This window comes from Armigeres subalbatus, chromosome 3 (assembly GCF_024139115.2).
Source record: "Armigeres subalbatus isolate Guangzhou_Male chromosome 3, GZ_Asu_2, whole genome shotgun sequence".
Lineage (NCBI taxonomy): Eukaryota > Metazoa > Arthropoda > Insecta > Diptera > Culicidae > Armigeres > Armigeres subalbatus.
In genome coordinates, this window is record NC_085141.1 from 395,533,851 (window position 1) to 395,557,814 (window position 23,964).

The 23,964-nt window shown below is 39.6% G+C and overlaps 1 protein-coding gene across 4 annotated transcripts in view; it reads left to right on the forward strand.

The window, feature by feature from the left end:
• LOC134226859 (RNA-binding protein 24-A-like) overlaps positions 1-16,270 on the forward strand; it is a 303,788-nt gene extending 287,518 nt beyond the window's left edge. For 3 of the 4 annotated variants that reach the window (XM_062707907.1, XM_062707908.1, XM_062707905.1), the window contains 3 exons: positions 12,805-12,967; positions 13,040-13,130; positions 13,197-16,270. In XM_062707907.1, the coding sequence (XP_062563891.1) occupies positions 12,805-12,967; positions 13,040-13,130; positions 13,197-13,369 (427 nt within the window). In that variant the 3' untranslated portion in view covers positions 13,370-16,270. The remainder of the gene's footprint in view (positions 1-12,804; positions 12,968-13,039; positions 13,131-13,196) is intronic. The other variant, XM_062707909.1, reaches the window with a different exon arrangement.
• The last annotated feature ends 7,694 nt before the right edge of the window (positions 16,271-23,964 follow it).

The following is a 23,964-nucleotide window of genomic DNA, read 5'->3' on the forward strand; positions in this document are numbered from 1 at the left end:
TCTTCCGAAGGCAATTTCTACCAACGAACAACCCACTTCGGAGTTGGATTCCATTGAACTAATTCTACTCAAATGTGCCTCCAAATCACCTGCTTTTGTGTTTTTGTTACGGCCACCAAACATCCCTTATAGCATTCGGTTATTTTTTAATCCGATTAGGTTCTATAGCTATTCTGACCATCGACCAACTTACACTAGAGTAGACTATCATTTGATTAAGCTCCAAACTGCCAATTGACAAAGCCATACCAGATTTAGATTTTACTTGATCTGATTAAGCCCGCTAGTGATTTTGAACCCACTTCAGAGCTGGGTTTCAATTACCCAACTGCAGGACGGCTCTTCAAAATTCCTCGCATATTTTGCAAAAAATCAAAAAATATCACAAAATTTCCAAAAATCTTGGTTGGATTTTTTGCAATCCACATAGACCAGGCACTATTCTCCTGTACTCTGCTAATATTAACTACTATTTGAAGCACACGTGGTATGACTATCGCTGATTAACTGCAGGAAATGATGCATTGACGCTTTTATTCTAACGCGTCAGACAATCAAAGATGGTAAGCGACGGTGACAGACGCGTCGCTTAGGTTTGGGGGGACCTTTAAACCATTGAACATTTTCCTAAAATTAAAATTGTTCTCAACACTTGGATGTACCCAACATTTTGGCTAGTTTTTACTTCGATTTTGTTCTGGGAGAAGCTTAAAACACCTTCAATGCTCTATTTTCATTTTTTGCGCGAAAATTACGATGGCATGTTCTGTTTCATTACTTTAATTTGCTACTTCCGTTTCTTGAAATCTATATAAAGCATTACCAATCCAATCGATTGTTACGCATGTGATATACTGCCTGAGTCATAAGCAGATTTACGGAGATAAACTCACTCATCATATATTTATTGTTAGGCTCCAAAGTTGTCAAACATCTTTGAGCCACTGATATAAGATTTTCTAAACGTTCGTAATCAGAACGAAAATTCTCCCGCTAGTATAGCTAACAAAGTGCCTTACATCAGCAGTAGTATTAGAAGGAAGAAACTTTGTTGAATAAATAGTCCAGTCAATCCAATGAACGAAAACTTATCCAATAGCAGCCAACATGGGCATGCCATCAATTATTCAGCAGGATAACCTTCCAACTTATATATGTGTACAATTAACCATCGGACAATGGCAATCGAAACAACACCAACTAGTAATTACCGGTCCATGTTCCATTTGGGTGATGCCTTACTGCTTGGTCACTTGGAAACATATGGCCTGGTGGTGCGTACTGCATTCTATGCTCATTGCTCAAACTATGTCGTACAAAAGTATTAGATATTATAAACTAGTCGACCCGGCAGACGTTGTCCTGCATAGTAGGCGAAAATGCGCGTTGATAACTGCCTATGCGAAATTCCCATTCGAATCGTTTTTTTAGTTTTTCACGATTTGCTCAACTTTACTCGTAATTTTCGCATTAGGAAATATCATATAAACCCGTCGGAAACTATAACGAATGTTTCTGCTGAAGAAATGAAAAAAATCCATCCAGCCGTTTTCGAGTTATGCGGATACGAACACAGACCATTTCATTTTTATATATAAGAAGATAATAAATTAAATTATTTGCCTGTCAGATATCTTGTCTTATAGGTTTTGCTCGAAGTTTACACTTTTTAGTATCATGATCACAAATAAATACTATAGCTTATAGATATGGTATTCAATCTATAAGCTATAGTATTGATTGAAGATGAAATAGTAGTTTGTGCAACTAGTTACAAAAAGATGATTTTTTTCAGCACGAGTTGCATCTTTATCTGACTAGACTTGCCGAGTAACTAACTTTACCAGTGCTAAAAAAAGAGTTTTGCAATGAGTTGCACATGATATTTTTTGCCGAAGGGCCGAAAAATCTGTTCCTGATCTACCTTCACCCTGTGTTTTCAAATCTGAAAATAATTATCACTTTTATTGAAACTTAACAAGAATGAAAACTCATTGTTTGCTGTTTCTACTCTCAGTTCACGTCGTCATTTTTCTAATCTTTTGTCGAGATTTATATAGCCGAGCTGAGCCACAGTGGGACGGATTGAAAAAAGACGGTCAAAAGTACAAATATGGCTTAAAATAAGAACAAATGGGTTTATTATACTTACTGTGATGAAATTTTTATCATTTTCAACTACATTCATAACGAGTGTTGTGATTGTAGCATTCAGTACATATACATACATTTTCTCATGTATTTTACGTCATTTTCAAATGCCTCGGAAAAACCTGCGGGTTCTGGCAATGGGCCTCTAAATTTCGTTTAGTTTGAAAATATATAATGTAAAAGTAGTAGCCATGTGATTTTCAGCGCTGGGTAATGATGGGTAAATTGTTTTCTGACCACATGAAAACACCACGAAATGAGTAATTTCGAAATAAGCTCAAATTCAACCTCCATAAGCCAAGGGTTAATATTTCATGAATTTGTGATACAATGCATACAATTGATAGTTGATTATGTTATCTTTGAAGATGTATTGAGTTTGAAAGGATTGAATAACAAATTTGAAAAATATTGCAAAGATATCATACTTCATATTTATATATTATCAATGGCGTTAAAAACAGTTTTCATGCTAACTTCCAAAAGGTACCCTAATGGGCACAATATCGTCAAATTGACTCAACCAAAGCAATTCTATAGCTTGTTTTATAACCTGTATAATGCGAGAAAAATATTTAAAAAACAGAATACATCATTTTGGAAAATGACCTTTTGACCCTCTTTCTAAGGATTCGTCCCTCTGTGCGAGCGCTCGAATCCCATGGTGGAGGAGGCGGTTCAGTTGACATTTCAACTAACAAACGTTGACCGAGATTCAATAACTTTAAAACATAATACCTTTACTGTTCAATCCAGTTAAACATGCAGTTCCATGGCAAAAACTTACCAGACATATCTAAATGAAGCACCATGTTTTGCTCCCGGCCTCGTGAATCATAACTGCCGGCAGTTTCAAGCGAGAATCGCATCGAGGTGACAAACGCCAAGCTCATCAATATTAACTAGCCTGGCAATGGTCCAGCGATTCCCTTGTTGCGTGGATAGTGTTTATTCTACATATTTTTTAGTCTGTCTATAGAGCAAAAATAAATCAGGTTTAGAGATTCCCAAACTTTTCGAGTTATAGATCAATAAAACATAACCATAGTTTTCCGTAGTCCAGTCCAGAGTGAATTCATACGATACATAGCCTTTTCGTAACAGCTTGTTGTAACGATATTGAACGTAAACAAACATTGAGTTCTGAACAATTATGTTTTATTCTTTATTCATTTAACAAACTTGTCATCTCAAACCTCTTGTGATTTAGTTATAAACACCATAAATACATACATGAAAAAATGTATCACCCCAGAGGGTCCAATCTCCCAATTTGGAAACCCATGCTCAACTAGATCTATTTCGGTTGCGACCACCACATGTCACATCTGTTGATGCGCAACCAAAGCACATCGAGATCCCTGGACGCAGTACCCGTTATGTCAACACGGGTTATTAATTACGGCGACTTGAAGGTGCCAAAGAAGCGAATTATTAAGGGAAATTTGAAATCGATTCGTTTGAGTGTAGTCTGGGGTACTAATTTCCGGTGCCAAGTGACACGGTGGAATGGGATCGCAGTTTAAGTTGGCCAACTTAGATTATTTGCGATCTGAGTTAGGAAGGGGGTTCGCTCCGACTTTTTCACATTCGTAATGGTCTACCTGAATTAATTGACATTATTAGTCTTGCGTTCAGTGTACATAAAACCGCTTGAATCCAATATAGGAGCACGTTCCCTGCTACCATCAAAATCACATGTCATGTCTTGTCCTCGCGCTTCTGCGTCGTGGCGGCGTCGGCTACGACGGATGACGTGGGTGCTCGAAAAACAACCACTCTCGCTGCAAAGTGGGACAACTGTCTTACAGATAGTCAACGACAGACGAAAAATCAATTCACAAAACAGGCCATTTTTCACACCTCTCGACTGTCTTTTCGGTTGTTTCCTTTGAAGCGCGTTTGACAGGTTGAACAGTGTGTGTACCCACCCCTTCGTAGTGGGGGAAGTAAACTCCTCCAAGATCGATTCAAGTGGGGGAAAACAAAATGGCGACACTTGCGAATGCAACGCTGTGTTAATTGACGACAACTGGATTGAACAACAACGGAGCCGCAGAAATTGGCCGGGTCGTTGTTTTGCGGTTCGACATTTTTGTTTCTTTTTTTGTAGCTTCTCAGCAAAGATTTCATCATTGTCGTCTAGTACGTCTACCTAATCCGTTCGCGCGACGTGTAGAACGTGTGGAGGCGGTCAATGGTTGACTCCCCTGTTGTTGTGATTTTCCTTCTCCCTTATTTACCGGGTGAAGCAAAATGAGTGGCAATCTGAGTAACCGCTCCAAGTTGCTTGATTGGGGGGAAAGGCGACCCCGTCGTCGGGTACTGTATGTAGTCATGAAAATTATATGTGGTGGGGGGAAACGGGGTACAGAAAACCTCGGTGATTTGCTTCTCTGTCTTTGCTTGCGGTGCGCGGCTTGCTTGGATTGGTCGTCACGACAACGACGATGCAGTGACGATGGTGACGACGGAACCGGCAAATGATTGTCTTGGCCGTTCCAGCTATAGCGGGCGCACTTGAAATTGAGCAAGCAAGAAGGAGGAGGTGCTATTTAAGTGATTTTTAAATACGAAGATGCACAGTGAGGCCAGATTCAATTGTGTTGGATTTAGTACATCTTAGTTCATTTTGATGAGCTTTCATGTCAATATTCTTAAATGTCAGTAAGAGTAAAATGGCTCAATTATATAGAAAAGGAAATAGTAATTTTACAAATTAATAGTTTTTATGGCAAATATGATTTTTGTAAGCTGATTTTTAGCTAATCTATTGGCATCTATTAGAAACGTACATCCGGATCTCAACAAAAATATAGCTGAGAATCGGTAGTGTCTAGGGAAATGACACCAAAAAGTAAACAAATTAATTTGCACATAAAGATACTTCTCGGGTACTCATTCAAAAGGACGTTTGTGATTTTGTAAACAAAGATTCATACGTCGATTTGTCCAATCTGATGGAACTCCCACGAAAACTAATACCACAAACAGGTAGTCCAAGCCTCCAAGCCAAGGTAAACTGTATCCGATACGATTTGAGATAATTTGGATCTACTACACAAATACTTGGGCATATATTCTTTACTTAGCTTAGCTTAGACTGACTGTACATATCAATGGTTGTTATACTTCATGATTGATCAGAACTGGTGTAAATTTCACTACGATCCAAATGAATAGAGGTTGGGATTTACCACCTTCGAAGTACTCGTTTCAGCAGATCACAAATATAGATCAAGAACGGCGCCGACCAAGTCCTTACAGTCAGTTGGGAAAAGAGGGGAATGTTAGTGGGTAGTCACATTGTTAAAGACCGAGAACACCTCTGCATCCCCACAATACCACGGAAAGGTAGTATTGTTAATTGGGTAGGGTAGATTAACTAAAGCATGGTTCAAGGATTCACCAAGGAAAGCGATATAGTCCACGCCACGACCTCCTGCTTGTAAGGCAGAAGCGCGGGTAATCACTAGACCACCGAGCTCGTCTTGAACGCATCCAATCATGTACTAAATTGTTTACTCACCGACCGCACAAGCACGGATCTCGCGACTATTTTGCATCTTAATACTAACACGTCCAATCTTGCACTCTAGTCTAGTCTACATATAGACATCCATCACTTAAAAGAATCGTGGAAAGTAATAGATTCAACTACATCTATCACTTTTCTTGTCAATATTTATGTTTGAAGCACATTAGAAATATAATTCGAACATAAAAGCGGCCAGGCCTACTGTGCAGCGTTGTTAATTTTTAGTGAAAATCAGTACCTTGATTTCACATTTAAGTCATAGAACGGGAACATCTCGTACCAACCGCTCCGTTTATAGTACATATTAGGTTATGTTTGACAATTCGTTGGGAGTGACTGTGCTAAGAGGATTAATGTACACTCCATGGGTCCTCAACATCCTGGGATGGGACACAATTTTTAGTCTAATGCCCTGGCCTATACACGCGTTACTCGCTCATAACGAGTCCATTCTTGCACTCTACACAAATATTTGGGAATATTTTCTTTAGATTTACTCCGACCATATATATGAGAGTGGGACGTCTTGGTTTTTTTTCAAATCAATGGTTTTTCGAAACCATTCAGGGTCCCGAACATTTGTGCAGATTTTGGGCCCTATTGGTTGCTTCCTCGCTTTCCGCAACTTATATGTTTGCATTTTTACTTCTAGAGCTTTCAGTTTATCGTAAACCAAGTGGCATATTGCGTTAAAGTATCGCCAAAAAACTTTGCTGAAGAAGTTCAGCCCAGGAACCTGTAAGAGCTCATTATTACGTATGCTTTTCTTAACAAACGTTCGTTGGAGACTAGTAGAAATAGTTCTAGACCATTTTTAGCTGACGCTGCAGTATTGCATTGGGGCAAATGAGAAGAAGAAAACATAATGTGCGTTGCTGTACTCATCAAATTTAATTGGCAAGGCTGAAAAAAACATCGCCAGTAAAACTGAAATAACTAAGCGGGCGGAGGGTGGCGGAACCTAATCTCTGCAGGATTGGATTCCCGACAAAAAAAATGAAGCTATGGTGAGAATTTCATTAATGGATAACGATGGGTACCCTTTTGAACTTTACAATAAATATAGTAAGTAGATAATACTATAATAATTTCATACATAATAAAGATCGAATACTTTCTGCGTGATCAAAAATAATTTACGAAAGTACCGATGTAGCTTTATTAGTTATAGGACAACACTTTGTAATTGTGTCGAATGTAATACGGTCTACATATTGTAGCAGCAAGATAGATGATACAAGATTCAACAGAATTGAAAATTGACAAAATGCTCAATTTGTATTAACTGCAAACGTGAGATCCATCCGATTCAAATGACTCGAAACTGTGTTTTCATCATCGTCAAGTATACTACTCATAATCCGTGACTCAAGTTTATAGTTTGGATCAAAGTGGATTTTGACAGTCTTTTTGAAGATTGAAAAAGCCATTTGGCCAAAAATGTCATTTGCTGAACGGACAATATGGGGAATAATGTCGATGTCGACCCATTCGGCCAAATGGCCCTTTCTGCCAAACTTTCCTTATCCCAAATGACCTATGATACATTCCAGCGTAACGTGACACCATGAGGAGCCGACTTTCAGCGAGAAATTAGGACTGCATTCGAAAATTAGCTTCAAGGGCATATGATTAAACAGGTTTATAATAATCCTCACTAAATTTCCTTTCTGAGAGAATATTCACTTTAAGATTTCTTGCTTTAAATATAGTAATAAAAAACGCGGTGCATTTCGTAACGCGACACCATCGCTGAAATGAACTTTTTCGTCGTTTTGCAAATGCAAGTACGTCTGGTATATGGTTTGGAATCTCGATTGATTCCAAGCACTTCTCGTATACATCAACAGAAATGAGGCTGAGAACTCAAATTGTGGGTAAAACGAAAATTACAATGAAATTCGATGGATTGATTTCAACACCACCGCGTTACGCTGATCGACAAACAGTGTTCTGCAAATTGTGTCGCTTTACGCGAACATGTTTCTTGCGGATAGAGTGCATAATTGCAGCAGATTTCGATGCGGCATGTTACATTCGACAGGGGATATTGTTACATTATCTATCTTTGAATGTTGTTAGAATTGGTGGCCACGATCTGGTGTTCCGGCTATTAAGCTTTTAGGGACTAAACGGCCATCCAAACAAACAACCAAAACGATTCATGTCACATATCCAGTTTTCAAAACGAGATCAATGGTAATAGGTTTTCTGACATTTATATTAGTCACGCCCAGGTACGATCCGGAAATGTTTTTAAGTACGTGGTCAGATGATCGATCTCCTAGAAGTGATTTTTTTTTTTAGATAAAAAGTTCTGTGCTGCCTTTTTCTATGTTAAGGGACAAGGACCGTTTTAAAAGGTGTTGATGGCCCAAGAAGTTCATAAATGTTGAAGATGTATCTTTCTGTTGTTTTTAGTCTTCTTTTCTACTGAAACGTGGTATGTTTTTAACTTTTTGTTCGTACACGTCAGAATACATTGGTGTATGTCTCATGTCTCAAGCAATATTTTTAAAGTGACCATACGTCCCGCGTTTCGCGGGACAGTCCCGCATTTTCACTATTTGTCCCGCGCTGAAAAGCGTCCCGCGAAACGTCCCGCATTCAACTTATTACTAGACAATGTCCCGCGAAATACAGAAAATTAAAATACATTATTAGCTATTACTTAGTATTTTAAAAGAAATTATAAAATTTAGAAAAATATATAATTTTGACTAAGACTAACCTTTTGTAAGTCAATCATATGGATCATAGAATTCAATATTAAGATGTTCTCCTGTGACCCAGACTAAATTATCTCTGTAGTTTGTTTTACCCAAGCCTTATACCCTGGGAATCTTATAAGCAGATTTCGCTTCCATGTATTTCCTGCTGCGTAATTGCTTGGATTTCAACACGGAACGTCCAAAATTCCACTTCATTTAAATGCCATGCGGACCAAAATCTTGCGGAAAATCTATTCCAGTTAGAAGACGACCTTTAAGGCTGCCTCACACCTCGGGAAAATTTTCCAGCGGATTTTGAGCCCCGTGTATTTTAAATGGGGCGGGATTTTGATTTTCCGTGTCCAAATTCCGAAAAACATCGCATATGCAAAAATGCATGGGGAAAAATCCGCATGAACCAAATTCGAGGTGTGAGGCTACCTTTAAGGCTGCCTTACATCTCGGGAAAATTTTTCGCCGAATTATTGCCCGTGTATTTTAAATGGGGCCGGATTTTGATTTTCCGTGCCCAAATCCTGAAAACATCGCATATGTAAAATGCATGGGGAAAAATCCGCAAACCAAATTCCTGAGGTGTGAGGCTACCTTTACTGTGTTGATATTAGTTAGCGATAGCAGTGTTGGGAAAAACTCAAATTCTCAAATCTTTTCCAAAATTCTAAATCAAGCGCGAGTCAAACACCAACCCGACTCATAGCACAGAGAATCGTTCATGATTCAACCTCGCGGTTTGCATCATTGCTTGATTTCTACGTGTTATTCTCCGTTGAATTAATCGAATTCACTTGTTTCCTCCTGCAGAATCGCAAGGCGATCTGAAATGGGACGAATTTTTGATTTTCTGAACGGATGTCTATTCAGTATATAGGTAGCCTCACACCTCGGGAATTTGTTCACGGAATTTTTCCCCATGTATTTTACATATGCGATGTTTTCGGGATTTAGGCACGGAAAATCAAAATCCCGGCCCCATTTAAAATACATGGGGTAAAATTCCGGCGGAAAATTTTCCCGAGGTGTAAGGCAGCCTTTACCTGTTTGGAAACTATATTGAACTAAAATCGTGGACCATATTCCTGAAGGTGAAAGCTTCACCCAGAATAGATTTTGAACCTTCGGGGACTCGCGCCGTTGTAAATAGTACATCTTTGAAAAAGCTCGCTTCGTTCACAACAGAAGCGGGACTACCTGAGCAGTCCAGAACCAAGCGAGTCCCGGAAGGTTAAGAAAAATATGATCTATTTACTTTAAAATCACAGTATCTACTTTCGTTAGGTATTTTAGAAAGAGTTTTTTAGGTTATTCGGAAAACAATTTTCGAGGCTCGATAACATTGCTTCTATTGCTACAACAAAATCTAACAAAATTCTATACACTATACGATCAACAGATGAAAGTCATTTAACTGCAACGCTTTTCAACTGCAATTCGATAGTTGCAACAGTTTTTAAGATATTGGACAGGGAACCGCTAAACTTCAAAATTATACGAAACTCCATGGCAGCTAAGCATTGAGCTACACATTCAACATTTGAAGAAAGCTTTGACTTCTGAAATGAGTTGCCGTTTATCGAACAGTTAGCAAAGTTAGCAAATATTTTATTTAAGCGTATTACTAAAACATATTAAACTATGAACTTTTTTTGTCCTGCGCTCACACAAAATTTATCTGGTCACATTAAATATTTACCACATAACAAATGATACACCCCGTTACATCCCCAATTTTGTTACGTTATTCACGTACAAACTATTGTGATACTGTATACATACACCGAAAGCCGGTCATCCCTCATTTCAGTAAAACACTGAATTCGCGTAACAAGACACCACATTTTGTACCTAGTGTAACTGTCTGATTTTGAATATTAAAACATGAAAAGAAAGCTCTTGACGAGTACAAAGAGAATCCGAAGTATTATTTTCCCAATGTGTGTACTTTTGTGTAGTATCAATTATGCAACTATTTTCGTAACGCGACACCATTTCAATGTCACTGTTTTCAAAGTACAAAAATTTCAAGAAAACAAAAATTTTCGAAGCAATACAATTGACTCACAAAAAGACCATCATAAACTCTACTTTATCATGTATCAACCAATACATTTGAACCTAAATAGGTGCGATGGAGCACATTTGTAAAAATTAGATTAGGAAGTATTTTTCTCATACTAAAAGTCTACTATTTTGATTGGCTATTAATATATGATCCCAAACGAATTTTCAGTGAAACAAATATTTTTCTTATTATTCAATATATACATTTTCGTTTCCTAAAGATATTGGACTCTAATTTTCAATTTGAAATTTTCATTCCTTGGCGTAGAAATGCGTGGAATGTGTCCTATTTGTCCAAACTACTTTTTTGTCCAAAGATCAGTTTAGCTGAACGGCATTTTGGCAAATGTCAATTTCAGCCAAGTGGCCCTTTCTACCGAACGACCATTTTGGCAAAATGGCCTTATGGTTTCGGCAAAATGGCCAAATGACATATTCGGACATACAACTTTCGGCTTAACGGTCCTTTCCGTCGTGTGGCTGGAAGCCAATAGGTGGAAAGCCATTTGTTCGGATGCTACTTGGTCGAGAAACACGTTAAACTGAAAGTCATCCAGCCGAATTCCATCTGGTTGAAATGGGTGTTAGGCCGAACTGGTAATTTGTCCGAAAAAATCCTTTGCCCTAAGAGGATTTAAGTTGAAAACGCCGTTTGGCCGAAATTTTCGTTTTGTCGAAAATGTCGTCTGGCAGAACAGGTTATTTGGCCGGTAAAGTTCTTTTGTCGAATAGATCATTTGGCCGAAATGATCGTTCCGCAGGACGGGCCATTTGGCCGAAAATTCTTTAATTCCTTATCTGCTAAACGAGAATTTCGGCCAAAAGACTTACTCGGCCAAATGACTTTTTCGGTAAAAATGGTCCGTTCGGGCAAACATCATTTTCGGCCGAATGTCCATTTCTTAGGCATTTCTTAGACATTTTCTTAGGAATTTCTTTAGAGTTTCCAGATGAATTTGCAAGGCTTTTTTTTAAATTATCATGAGATATTTATAATTCCTTTAAATTTCCACTCTATTCTTGGTTTTTACGAAAAATCATTGGCATTTTCACGACAATTTCCTGATGTTTCAATGGGATTTTCTGGGTATACCAATCGAGAAGTTATACGAAAACTCCATTGATTCTTCGGAATTTCCACGGAAAGATCTGCAACGTGACACATATCAGCGGCGTGACAATTTTTTAACGGCGAAGTGACGCCAAAAACTGTCTACAGCGGCGGCGCACACTTCTGTATATGTACATCGATTACATATGTTTATCTGTTTTGGAGGTTAGGTTGAATTACATATTGGGTGGGCTGCAGGAAAAGTATTCCAAACTCGAAACCACTTGTTCGTAATTTGATCTCATGCCAAATCAAATCAGAGGGGATCTTATCGTACCGTCACTTGTCACACCTCCCGAATAATTAAAAAAAAAAACAACGCCAATGAATAACGGTTCAAATTTATTGACATCCATCCCCAAAATGTTTCAGCTATGGTTGACGCCTGGCGTCACGCACATCACACGATTGATTGACAGCTGGAGTCGAGCGCAAACGTCACGACACGTAAACACACCCACGCGAGTATTAAAAGGCCGAAGAAGCTTGATAAATAATGATTCGCTATAATAGCTACCTATATATGGGCGCAGTTTTCTCTAGATCGAGTTTAAAATAGGATGAAACAAACGAAGATAAAATCCAAATGTTGCGTGTGCGTGTTTGTTATTGTTTTGTAATCTTACCCTTTTTTCTGTTGTTTATCTCTCTTATGTTACCCCGATTTCCCGTTTCCTATTTATTTATTTTTCCTTTCTTTTGCTACTGCTGTTGTTTGTTATGTTTATCGATTTTAGTTCACTTATGTACTTTTTATTTTCGGATTTTCGGTTTACTTTATTTGTGTTTTTTTTTTCTTTCTGCGGGATCGTGTTGTTTTTCGGTGTACTTACTTTTGGTCTGATGAAATAGAACAACTAGACTACTTTTTGGCGTGTCACAGCAAAGTATTAGAGAGTTTCCCACACCTACAATACAATCAGTATGAATATGAACTCACAGAACTCCAGCTCAAGGCTTGACCGCACGGATGAGTGACGGATAAATTTGAAGCCGAGCGTCGAGCATAAAAGTTAGAGTTTTTAGTTTCTTACTGTTTTTATTTCTTTTCGTTTGGGCGTTCTTTTCATACTTTTTTTGATTTCAATACTTAATCCAAAGTTTGCCGTTTTGGATGTGCGAGTTTAGTGATCTTCTTTGATTGTAGTTTTCATTTTTGGTATGATAGATAATGTTTGAACTAACGATTGTTTTCTTTTCCTAACTTTCAACAGAGTGCAACAGTCGTATTTCTATGGGACGCCATATCTGGGAACGACAGCTGGGACAACAGGAGCTGCGGCAGCTGCTGCCTCTGGGTTGATGCCAATACCCGCTACTCAACTGTCACACGCCGCTGCGATTGCGGCCGCAACTAGTCAATTTTATGAGTACCAGGTATGCGTTGACGTTTCCCCTGGCGACGTAGCGTTCTTCAAGGTTATTAATCTATGATTTTCTACGTTTTAGAATGCCGTTGCAGCCGCAGCCGCTGCCCCCTACCCTGGCCAGTACAGTGGGTTTGAAGCGTACCCGTACGCCACCGCTGCCGGTGCTACAGGTAGGCTATTCAATGGTCAAACTACTAACAATGGTAAGCTTAATGCTAATGCTATTCCGCCCCCAGGGGCTGCCGCAGCTGCCGCGCAATACATGGCAGCACCGTATACATATGCAACACTTCCTCAAGGAGCCGCTGCCGCCGCAGCTGCGGCCGGTGGGTTTCCTGGATTGTCGCCATACCAGAACGCAGCTGGTGCTGCGGCCGCATCCGCACTTCAAGAGGCAAGACTTCAATAATATTTACCGAAATCGTCCTCTACCTTGTCGCTATTGGCCCTGCTAGGCGGCGGAGTCGACAAACTTTGAAAATCGCCCGGGCGATGAACTCCACTGGCAACACTGTCGAGTCGAGACATGTTATCATCACAACAGAGACACTGAGAGCAGCAACAGCTAGATTAGCTAGGCAGTTCTTTTTTATACATAGATATTATCTAGTACTTATGCAAATAGTAGCTTCTAAGTAACCAATTATTTACTTATCGAAAGATTATTATTATTGATATTAAAAACATAAATTACCCTATTTATTATAAATTAGTTCGTACGGTCAAAACTTATTATTTACTAAGTAATGAAAGAAAACGACAAAGCTCAACACTAAGACATATGAAAGGTAAAAATTAAATAAAATCCTTCAATTATTATTATTATTATTATCATTACTATCATTATTCAGAAAAAAGGAAAACTTAGTTGTAAATTATTCTATCACATATGGAAATGGTATGGAACTATCATTGCAATAAACATATTTCAGACATTTCCTTTCTATCGAACAATAAGCGAATCAATATAAAAGCAATACATTTCACGCTACAACACAAGAAGGAACAAAAAATCAATCGTGAAAAGCGGCAAATCTTTACTTATACTCAAACGAGTAATTTCAAAGAAATCTAATATATTTTATGATAAAGAACAATAAAAACATACGCATCTACTCATAAATCCTTCATATTAGGAAAATTATTTCAATTTTGAAAAAAAAATTTGAACACACCAAGTTGGCTGATGTAAGACTCGGAAAACATATTACTTTATTGCCGATTAAACCTTAGTGATATTTATCAATTATAAAGTCTACTATTAACATACTAAAAGAACTATTTATACACTGAATAAAGATACAACAGAAAATTCACCGAAGTTTGCGACGAAGTGTTCTGTTAAGTGTTGGAAGCTTGAATGCAAAATTCTTCTTGGAAAACACGAATAATACCAAACTAAAAGTAAACATTTTCAAATTCGTTTACTGTAGAACTCATTTCCTACCAACCAAATCATCACCAACAACTTTTTTTTTGTTGAATAATTGCTAGCAAAACAAATAAAAAAAACATTGGAGCGAAGAAGGGAAAACAAAATGAATCGAAATCTAGTCAAATGTTTTGTGTGTGGATTATTTATTTTGTTAAATAGGTTGTATTTAGTAAAAGGAAAAAAACAAGCCCCTCCTCAACCCCGAACCCGCCCAAACTTCCCAGGCCGCTTAAGTAAATATGATTTCATTTGGTTCGTATCCTGAGTTAGAACAGCCAATCTTAAATTGCCGAAAGCCGTTGAACATTCGGTCGAATAAAGAGGCTTTTCAGAACTGACAAGGCACATAGAAGAGAGTCGAGTAGCAGAAGAATCCTAACCTCAACGTATATTAATTAATAGTAATTGATAACAATAGCTTAGAGCCATACCAAAACAATAACAATCGAAAGCGCAGCAAGTGGTGGTGAATCGACGCTGGAAGTTTGCAAATGAATCAAGCAAGAAATCTTATCAAAAATCGTGCCTTTTCGTGCTAAAGAGAAACAGGAACAAAAAAAATATGGGAAATGTAAAAAAACGATGGCACCACCTAACAACAACCCCCCGAGTAATCTCAATCTTTTTTCCGTATTGCATAGCATTTTATCTGCAAATCAATGTGAGAAAAATGAAGGAAGCGCACCACCTACAATTTTGACAATATAGAGTTTAATTATTGAAACTATATGGTCGAGAGGGATCATAAAAATTGTTTTAAACAACCCCCCCTAAAATCAGAAAATAGAATGAAAACACGTATTTTAGCGAAAACTTTTAGCTCGGTTTCGTATCTCATACTGATGCAAAAATCTATTACACCGTTCGTAAACTTGCAACACTTGATCAGCGAAGAATCTCATCAACTCAGCGTGTAAATACCGTAAACGTTAACATCTTTTTAAATGATAGAACTGAAAGGAGCCCAAACAATTTTCAAAACTTTTCTTTTACTTCTTTTTCCAACCATCCACCGAAACATAATCTTCGGATAGCAGCATTAGTTGCGGAATGCTAACACGAAGATCTTGAGAAGCTTGAATTTCGAAACGAAGAATAGCAATTCAATTTATAGTAGCGGTTAAGTTTAAAGAAAAAAAACACTGATGCTAAATCGTAAACACTTATTGAACAAGAAGGAATCTCATTATATTGCAATTGATAAATTAACAAAAAAAAAATACTAATTCAACAAATTGAAACAAATGAGCCGCATTTTGCGGACGCTATTTTTAAAAAAGAAACACTGTATAGCTATGGATAATGAAACAAAAAACGAATACTTGTTTAAGGGAAGAAAAGTATTTTATACTTGAAAAATGAAGAAAATCAACAAAAAAATACACAAGTTAAAAAGGAAACGATTCTGAAAGTGGAGACGAAATATATTAAGCATAACATCAGAAGAAAATATCAATTATTTTAGTACTATAAAAGAGAACAAACACAATTATTACAATTGAACATAAACAAACGAAGAAACAAAATTGAACATTCAACTCAAATTACCAAGTGGAACCAAAAACAAACATATAAGTGAATACAGTCTAACACAGATACAAATTACACATACACACACTCATTTTGACGCGATAGAAAAAGTAAGCGGTGCGAGGGAGGTAAGCCTAGCCGCAAAGCTTTCTGGCTCTGTCATGCGTCATTCTCATCAGAAAAAGTAAACGATTAGTAACTAAACTACATATTACGAGCAAGAGAAAAGAGCTACAAAGAAAAAGAATAAAAACATGCGATGGAGTAACATGGCAACATGGAAATAATTATTATACAAGATTAGAAGGTATATATTTAAAATAAAAGAAACCTATACAAAACTGATGACAAAAGCAGCCTTTAGTGTGTACATCCGAAAACAAAAACCAAATATAATCTCAGATGTTCAAAAAAACCTAAAAACGACTTAACCTTACAATTTATTTGTACCAACGGCTTTCTACGTTCGGCATGATACTTGCTAACCCATTGATTATTTTAGCCGCCGTTTCACAGGAATAGTCGACGTGGATGTTGAAGCTCAACCGATCATCAATCATCACACCTAGATGTCTCAGAGTCCGCCCCGACGGGATGTCGTGCCCTCCGATGATAACCTGCAGTCGCTGAACTACTTTGCAGTTGCTGACTAGCATTACTTCCGTTTTATGGTGAGTCAGCAGCAACTCATCCAGTCATCCAGGTTTCTAGAGCGTCGGTCGTCTCCGCCACCAGCATTTCTACCTCCTCCAGCGAATCTCTAAATCTTTAGGCCTTTTGGCAACTTCAGCGTCAGCACCCCGTTGTACACCACATTCCACAACGTTGGGCCTAGTATCGACTTATGCCCCGAATTCGTGTCCTAAACCAGAATCCGGTTCTGGAAGTAGCTCCTAAGGATCTTACACAAGACGTCGGGGATCCGCATTCCATGCAGCGCTACTGCGATGACCTCCCAGCTGGCACTATTGAACGCGTTTTTGACGTCAATCGTCACCACCGCACAGCTCCTCTTCTTCTTGGATCCCCTCTGTGCATCTTCAATTACTGTCCTAATTGCATCCACAGTCGATCTGCTTTTACGGAACCCGAACTGCTTTTCTGATAAGACAGTCTCGCCCTCCGCGCACTGCTTCAGCCTATTAAGGTCACTCCTGACGGAATCCAATTTTAAAAGTGCTCGCGTTTTCGGGGGCACACCACTCGATAATTAAGCTACGCACAACTGTCATTTTTATTATTTCACGCATGCTGCGACGCAGCAAAGCTAAATCAACAAAATGACAGTTGTGCGCCGCCTCTGAATCGAGTGGTGTGCCCTCGAAAACGCGAGCACTTTTAAACTTGGATTCCGTCAGGAGTGACCTTAAGGATAACCCAAGTAGCACACGCAACATCTTCCTAAAAGCACCTAGTTTCTATTCAGTTTCATTAAAGACAATGGAAAAACATCAAAGCACGAAAAAGTTGCATCAAGATGTCAAAAACGTTCGAATTGTGATCAATGTTTCATTAAAATTGCAATGCAGTACGTGTTTGACATTTGGAACACAAACCAAGAATACTACACGTGTTTAAATTAAGTTGCAGATAAGTTGAATGTGTCTTCATGTTTAATTTAGCATCGTTCGTTTTGACAACTCACATTTTTTCCTGTCATGGTGCAATCAAGTAACAGGAAACCCGAGTACAAAGCTTCATAATCGTATGGTTTTTATTGTGAGTCAACATGCAGTCCGCATTTTCCGCTGTAGTATTTTGCAACATTATTGCAATTTTACAGCAATCGAAGGATGTTTCCGTAGGTTCCACCTCTTGCGCTTTGTAGATTGCAAGAGAGTTATATTTGATGACACATGCGCAAAGATTGTTTCTTTCCGTATAGTTGCAACACAGTGAAATGTTCACCAATGAAACAATTGTGTTGCTTGGGAACCTTTGCCAGAGCTTCCCCAGTGTATCCATCAGATATATGAGCCTATACGATGCTGGATTATCCGGCGGTTTCCCTTGTTCTGGTAGCAGCATCAGTTTCTGGAACTTCCACGTATCTGAAAAGTACCATCTACAAAACACTTCTGTAGCATCATCCTGAACAAGTCCGGAAACGCTAAAATCACGGTTTTTAGAGCCACATTTGGAATTCCATCCGGACCCGTAGCATTCTTTATCTTCAAACCCCTAATGGCAGCTCGTCGTTGGAGACTTGTGTACCTGCAGCGGTTACTCGGTCTTCATCTTCGTACGGTGTAGGCGGCCACGTCGTAGAATCATGCTGCGGGAAAAGACCGTCCACGATGATTTTCAGCTTGTCCGGACACATCTTCGATGGCGTCGCTGGACCCCTGATCTTCGTTATTGCGACACGATAAGCATTGCCCCAAGGATCAGCGTCAGCCTCTTTGCACAACTGCTTGAAGCAGTAAGACGTGGGACTTGCTGACTTCGATCTCCCGTTTGAAAGCCGTTCTAGCTGCACGGAAAACTATCTTACGCTCTTCTCTTACCATTTCAGACCTTGCCCTCTGAAAGAGTCTTCTGGCCCTGAGACAGACAGCACGAAGATTAGCAAGAGATTCGTTCCACCAGTAATTTTGGCGTCTGCTGTCCAATGGCTCCAGTTTCGTTTCCGTCAGTTCATCTGCTTCCAGATTTGTTGCGCGGCTGTCAACTCGAAGTGCCTCGAAGAAAAGCTCCTTGTCAAAGTCCTTCGTCTTCCATCTTCGCCCGCTAGTCCTTATTCCTCTCCGAGTCGTCGGTAGCCGTGTTCCAACACTATAACGGATCGCTTGATGATAGCTATGAGTGTAGTCCTCACAAACTCTCCAGCTCATGTTTCTCACCACCGACGGGCTGCAAAACGTCACGTCAATGATGGACTCCCTGCTGTCTCTGCGAAATGTACTAACGATACCTTCGTTGCCCAGTCTGACTTCCAGCTTTGCAAGCGTCTCCAGCAAACTATAACTTCTGGCGTTGGTCAGCCTGCTTCCCCATTCCACTGCCCAAGCATTGGAGTCGCCTCCGATGATTGTGGTTTTAGGCCGATCAGCTTCTCCGTGAGTGCATTCAGCATCCGGTTATGCTGAAGCTCTAAAGTCCACCTTGGGGGTGCGTGGCAGCTACACACGAAGATCCCGTTGATTTTGGCGACAACAAAACCTTCGCTAGAGCTGTCTACCACTTCTTGAATAGAGAATTTGTCCATTACTTGGATGGCAGCAATCCCCGATTAATCCGCCACCCAGTTGCCGTTATTTGAAGGGATTTGATAAGGCTCAGCAATAATTGCCACGTCGCACATTGCTTCTGTTGTCGACTGCCACAACAGTTGCTGTGCGGTGTCGCAATGATTGAAATTTAACTGGATGATCTTCATTAATCCCGGCCCGCTATCGCCTTCTTGTATGCAGGACATTGGAAGCCACCCGTCATATGGTCGTTTCCAACCTCCGGTTTGCAGAGCAGGCATCTCGATTGCTTTGTACAGTCCCTAGCAACGTGTCCTTCTTCGCCACAGTTTTCTACATAGACCGGATCTGTCCTGTCCTTTGCAGTTTCGCGCCTGGTGTCCAAACGCCATGCATTTGAAGCATCGCTCCATCTCTTTGGTGACCCACGGAGTGAGTCTCAACGGGCACACCGACCATCCGACTTTCACCTCGCCCACCTCCACCATTTTGTTGGCAGTAACTGCTGGTAATCGTATCGCTGCTACTTGTGTACCATAGATATATACCGATGCGATAGTAGAATTAGCAGTCAAACGCCGAGGTATAAAGTGCATCAGACATATTTGAGAAAAAAATCCTTTGGCGTTATGATTACTCCGAATTTCTTAATAGCGACTTGATGCCAGAGCGGCGTTCAATATTACTGGAGCAGAGATTCAAGAAACCTGGTATCTTCCATTCAGTGTAGTTAATATGAACAAGCCGGTACACAATGGACTGGGATGCTGCCGCGGAAACGGGGGAAATATCGGCTACAATGAATAATTATTTTTGTTTCTGAAAAATAAAGTAAGGTTAAATCAAAATGGCCAAAAACTTTAATTGCCTAAGACGAATTAAGTACTGTCCATTTAATTCCACCAGTTAATTTTCGTTATCTTTGCAGATACGTATTTCGACCACAACTGTGTGGTCGTCTTCAGTGTCTTGTACTTGACTCGACTTGAAGAAAACAATCGCAACTTACACTATTTATACTACGCTAGGTACCTAATCTAATCTTATTTGCCTACTTTATTTACCTATACAGTAAATTACTTTATTGTTTAGGTAGAAACTTGAAGAGCCAAGAGCTGCCGTTTCCCTGATCCTTATTCAACAGCGTTGTTTGTACCTGTCGGTGGATTTCCAAACAGGATTTTCCGACAGGTACAAACAACGCTGTTGAATAAGGATCAAAAGCTCTTCAATTCTACCTAAACAATAAAGTAATTTACTTTAATTTAATTTACTGATTGAAAAATATAAACAAACTAGGAAAGGTTCCCTTGACAGCAGTGCTAAGTCTTGTTCTAAAGGCCGATCATAAATTACGAACTGGTTACTGAGATGACATTTCTGGGTACTGAGGGTTGTTCATAACATGCCCAACTGGAACCACGAAATATTCGTCAGTTTCATATTGATTGTTGACCTTACGCTTTCCTCAGCCGGATCGTCATCTGCACCTTACTCAGCATACATTTCGAAACTAGTGCCTCCCTCAGTTCGTCTTCCGACGTAATCCAGGTCTCTGCACTCGACTACTGCCTCATGTGTTAGAGCTCTTACGTTTGCTTCACTGCCCAAGGAATTGGCAACGAGCTCCCGGAATGCCGAGCTTTTGATCATAGGATCTTTCTTCAGCTCGAACAGCAACTTCCTCTTCTGGGTACGCCTAGTCCTCACTACTTTCTCACTCAAATCCTTGAGCTCCGGGTTTTCTCTCACTTTCCTTAGGATTGCTGTATATGTACGTCGTCCTATCGCTCGCTTCGATGATCAGGACGTCGCCCTTGACCCTCTCCCAAGGAGAACGATGTTTTTCTTTCTTCTTCTGTTTTTTCTTCTTTTCCCCAGTCACCTTCTGCGTCTTCCTCTTTTCTAGCTGGCTTCCCACGGTTTGCCAATCACCGTTCTTGACGCCATTCTTTAGTACGCTAGCACAATCGTGCACGTTCCGCTGCTTCTTCGGGACTTCCTGCTCTCCTGGCGAGTCCCTGCTTCACTTCTCCGTGCGAGTATTTCGAATGCTCATTGCACTATGGTCTGGGATATATTTATGCGGAAAGATGCGTTTTACGCCAAAATTATATTTTTTCGAAAAAACTGATGTTCTACAAAATTGTTCGAACTAGTAAGGCCTTCATTATGGTGCAACCAAAAAATAGGGTCAAAATATAAAAAAAAATAGATTTTTATTTTTTTTATTTCTCGGAATATTGACATATTATGTTCTACAAAGTTGTAGCGCAGCTTATTCCAATCAATTTTGCTAAAAAACTTTTTCTGTAGCTCTTAAGTTGGCTGATTTAGAGTAATTTTACCTAATTGGATTAGGGTGTACCTCAAAAACACAGTATTTTTGATCTACTTTTTTTGTTTTAGATTTCTCGAAAAAGTCGTTTTCAGGTGACTTTTAGAGCTCAAAAAATGCAGCTTTTGATGGGTAAATATGCTCAATATCTCTCTTTCCGATCAAAAGTTATAATCGTTTTTCTGTCGAAATTACATCAACCGGAGTTGATATCTCCAGTTAGGGCAGACCAAAAAAAATATGTTTACACGGCATTTTAAAGAGAAATTCATATTTCTGTCACCTTCTAAACACTTATGGGGCTTTTCAAAACGCGTGATTTGCTATGAGAATATCGTCTGTATCTTCTTCCGTTGTCGAGTTATATCAATTTATTTGAAAAAAAAAACATGATTTTACAACAACTTGAGCAAAAAAATAACATATCCCCAATATTCTGACATAACAAAGAATAAGAATTTCTCTTTCAAATGCCGTGTGAACATATTTTTTTGGTCTGCCCTAACCGGAGATATCAACTTATAAAAAAAAAATTTGACAGAAAAACGATTATAACTTTTGATCGGAAAAAGATATTGAGCATATTTACCCATCAACAGCTGCATTTTTTGAGCTCTAAAAGTCACCTGAAGACGAATTTTTCGAGAAATCTAAAACAAAAAAAGTAGATCAAAAATCCAATCCAATTAGGAAAAAATTGCTCTAAATCAGCCAACTTAAGATGTACAGTAAAAGTTTTTTTAGCCAAATTTATTGGAATAAGCTGCGCTGAACATGTCAACATGTCAATTATTGGAATAAGCTGCTCTGAACATGTCAATATTCAGAGAAATAAAAAAATTTTTTTTTTTTATATGATGGGTCATTCTATTTTTTTGTTGCACCATAATGATGGCCTTACTATTTCGAACAGTTTTGTGAAACAACAGTTTTTTCTAAAAAATATAGTTTTGGCGTAAAATGCATCTTTCCGCGTAAATCTGTATCCTGGACCATAGTGCATTGGTGTCTGCTGTATGCTCCACTCCTTCTCTCAGCGTGTTTTCAGCTGCTTCAGCCTCTTTTTTTAGCGCGTTTTGTTCGTGCTCGGCAGCTTTAAAGGCGGGTTTGATGCTCGTCACTAGAACCTTTATCATAGTGTGGACATTGGGATTGTCCACCACGAAGTCATAAAGCTCGTTGGCTGCAGCTTCCCACTTTTTGCGAAAACATTCGCTCCGCCAGCTCCTTCGTTGTTCTTTGTATTCGTTTCCTGTTGTAGATTTTTTGTGTGTGTCTTTATTAAGGAGACTTTCAGCCCTAGGATGGCTCGTCTCCGAAATCCTGTTGTAGATTGTCGCCTTTTGTGATCCCATGGGTACCTTTGTAAACAGTGAGGTCCCTGCAAGGGTTGACTCCGGTGCCTTATAGCACCGTGTTCAGAGCCGGATCTGCGTAAATCAGGAATGGTGCATCTGAACAGAGGCAGTCGAACCATTATCCTGCTTGCCATGTTAAGAAGGAGTCACTCTTTTTTTACTCAGGAAACAAAAAAGCTCGGCTATCAGCCAATATTCTCCTAATCCTATCCATAAGCCGAGAATGTCCAATGTCGGTTGCCGTGACCAGTATACCATAATCAGGATCTCGCTGGAATTAATCCTGATGTGCCGGTTGGCACTCCTGCTGGGCTTGTGTGCTTTGGGCGGCGCATGGAAAATGCAAAGCTGCAAACAGATACCTAAAATTATCACTCAGGGAGTGGGGTTGACGGAAGGCCGGACCCACTAAACCCACCCAAGTAGCGATTACTTGAGTTACCCTCTCTCTAATGCCCCGATCCCCAGGGACTACCTTATTTCTGGAGGTCGTATGCGCCTCAGTTCTCCAAGTACTTCCCATGCACCACCTGTGCACAAAGACACACTGGCACCACATGTGCCCCAACACTCACCCACCTGAGCCACGAGGCGACCATAGGTTAGTGACTCCTATGCCGCTCCTACCTCAGCTCCTTCACGTCTCGTATTTCTGAGGCGCCGCAGAAGCCCCCCGACACTCCTGCCAGGCATAGCGAGACTTTCGTGTCCCCTAATTCTGAGGTGCTCAGAGGTATCTGCCCCCCGACAGTCCCCGTCGGTTTCCATTCTGATATATCCCTATATGTATACAAATCTAACGAAATTGTACGAATAGGGACGAAAAAAGCAACATTTTGTTGAGACTTGTTTCGCCAAAAAATAAAGTTGTGGTCAAATTTACTGCATTTGACTAGTGACCAACCAGAATAACTATGGATATGAGGACCACATCACAAGTCCTAAAACGAATTCTTTTTTATATCGATAGCGATAGGTACCAATAGTTCTACGCTACGATCCTCCTACCTCGGCATGTGCAAACCTCTCATTCACTTCCCCGCGATCAGCCTGTTTTCGCTCTAACTAACCAATCACAAGTTTGATGTGCTTGTCGACTGCTGCTCGGGGCGTCAGTTTCTCTGCAAGATGCAGTCAATCTGAGTGGTTGCA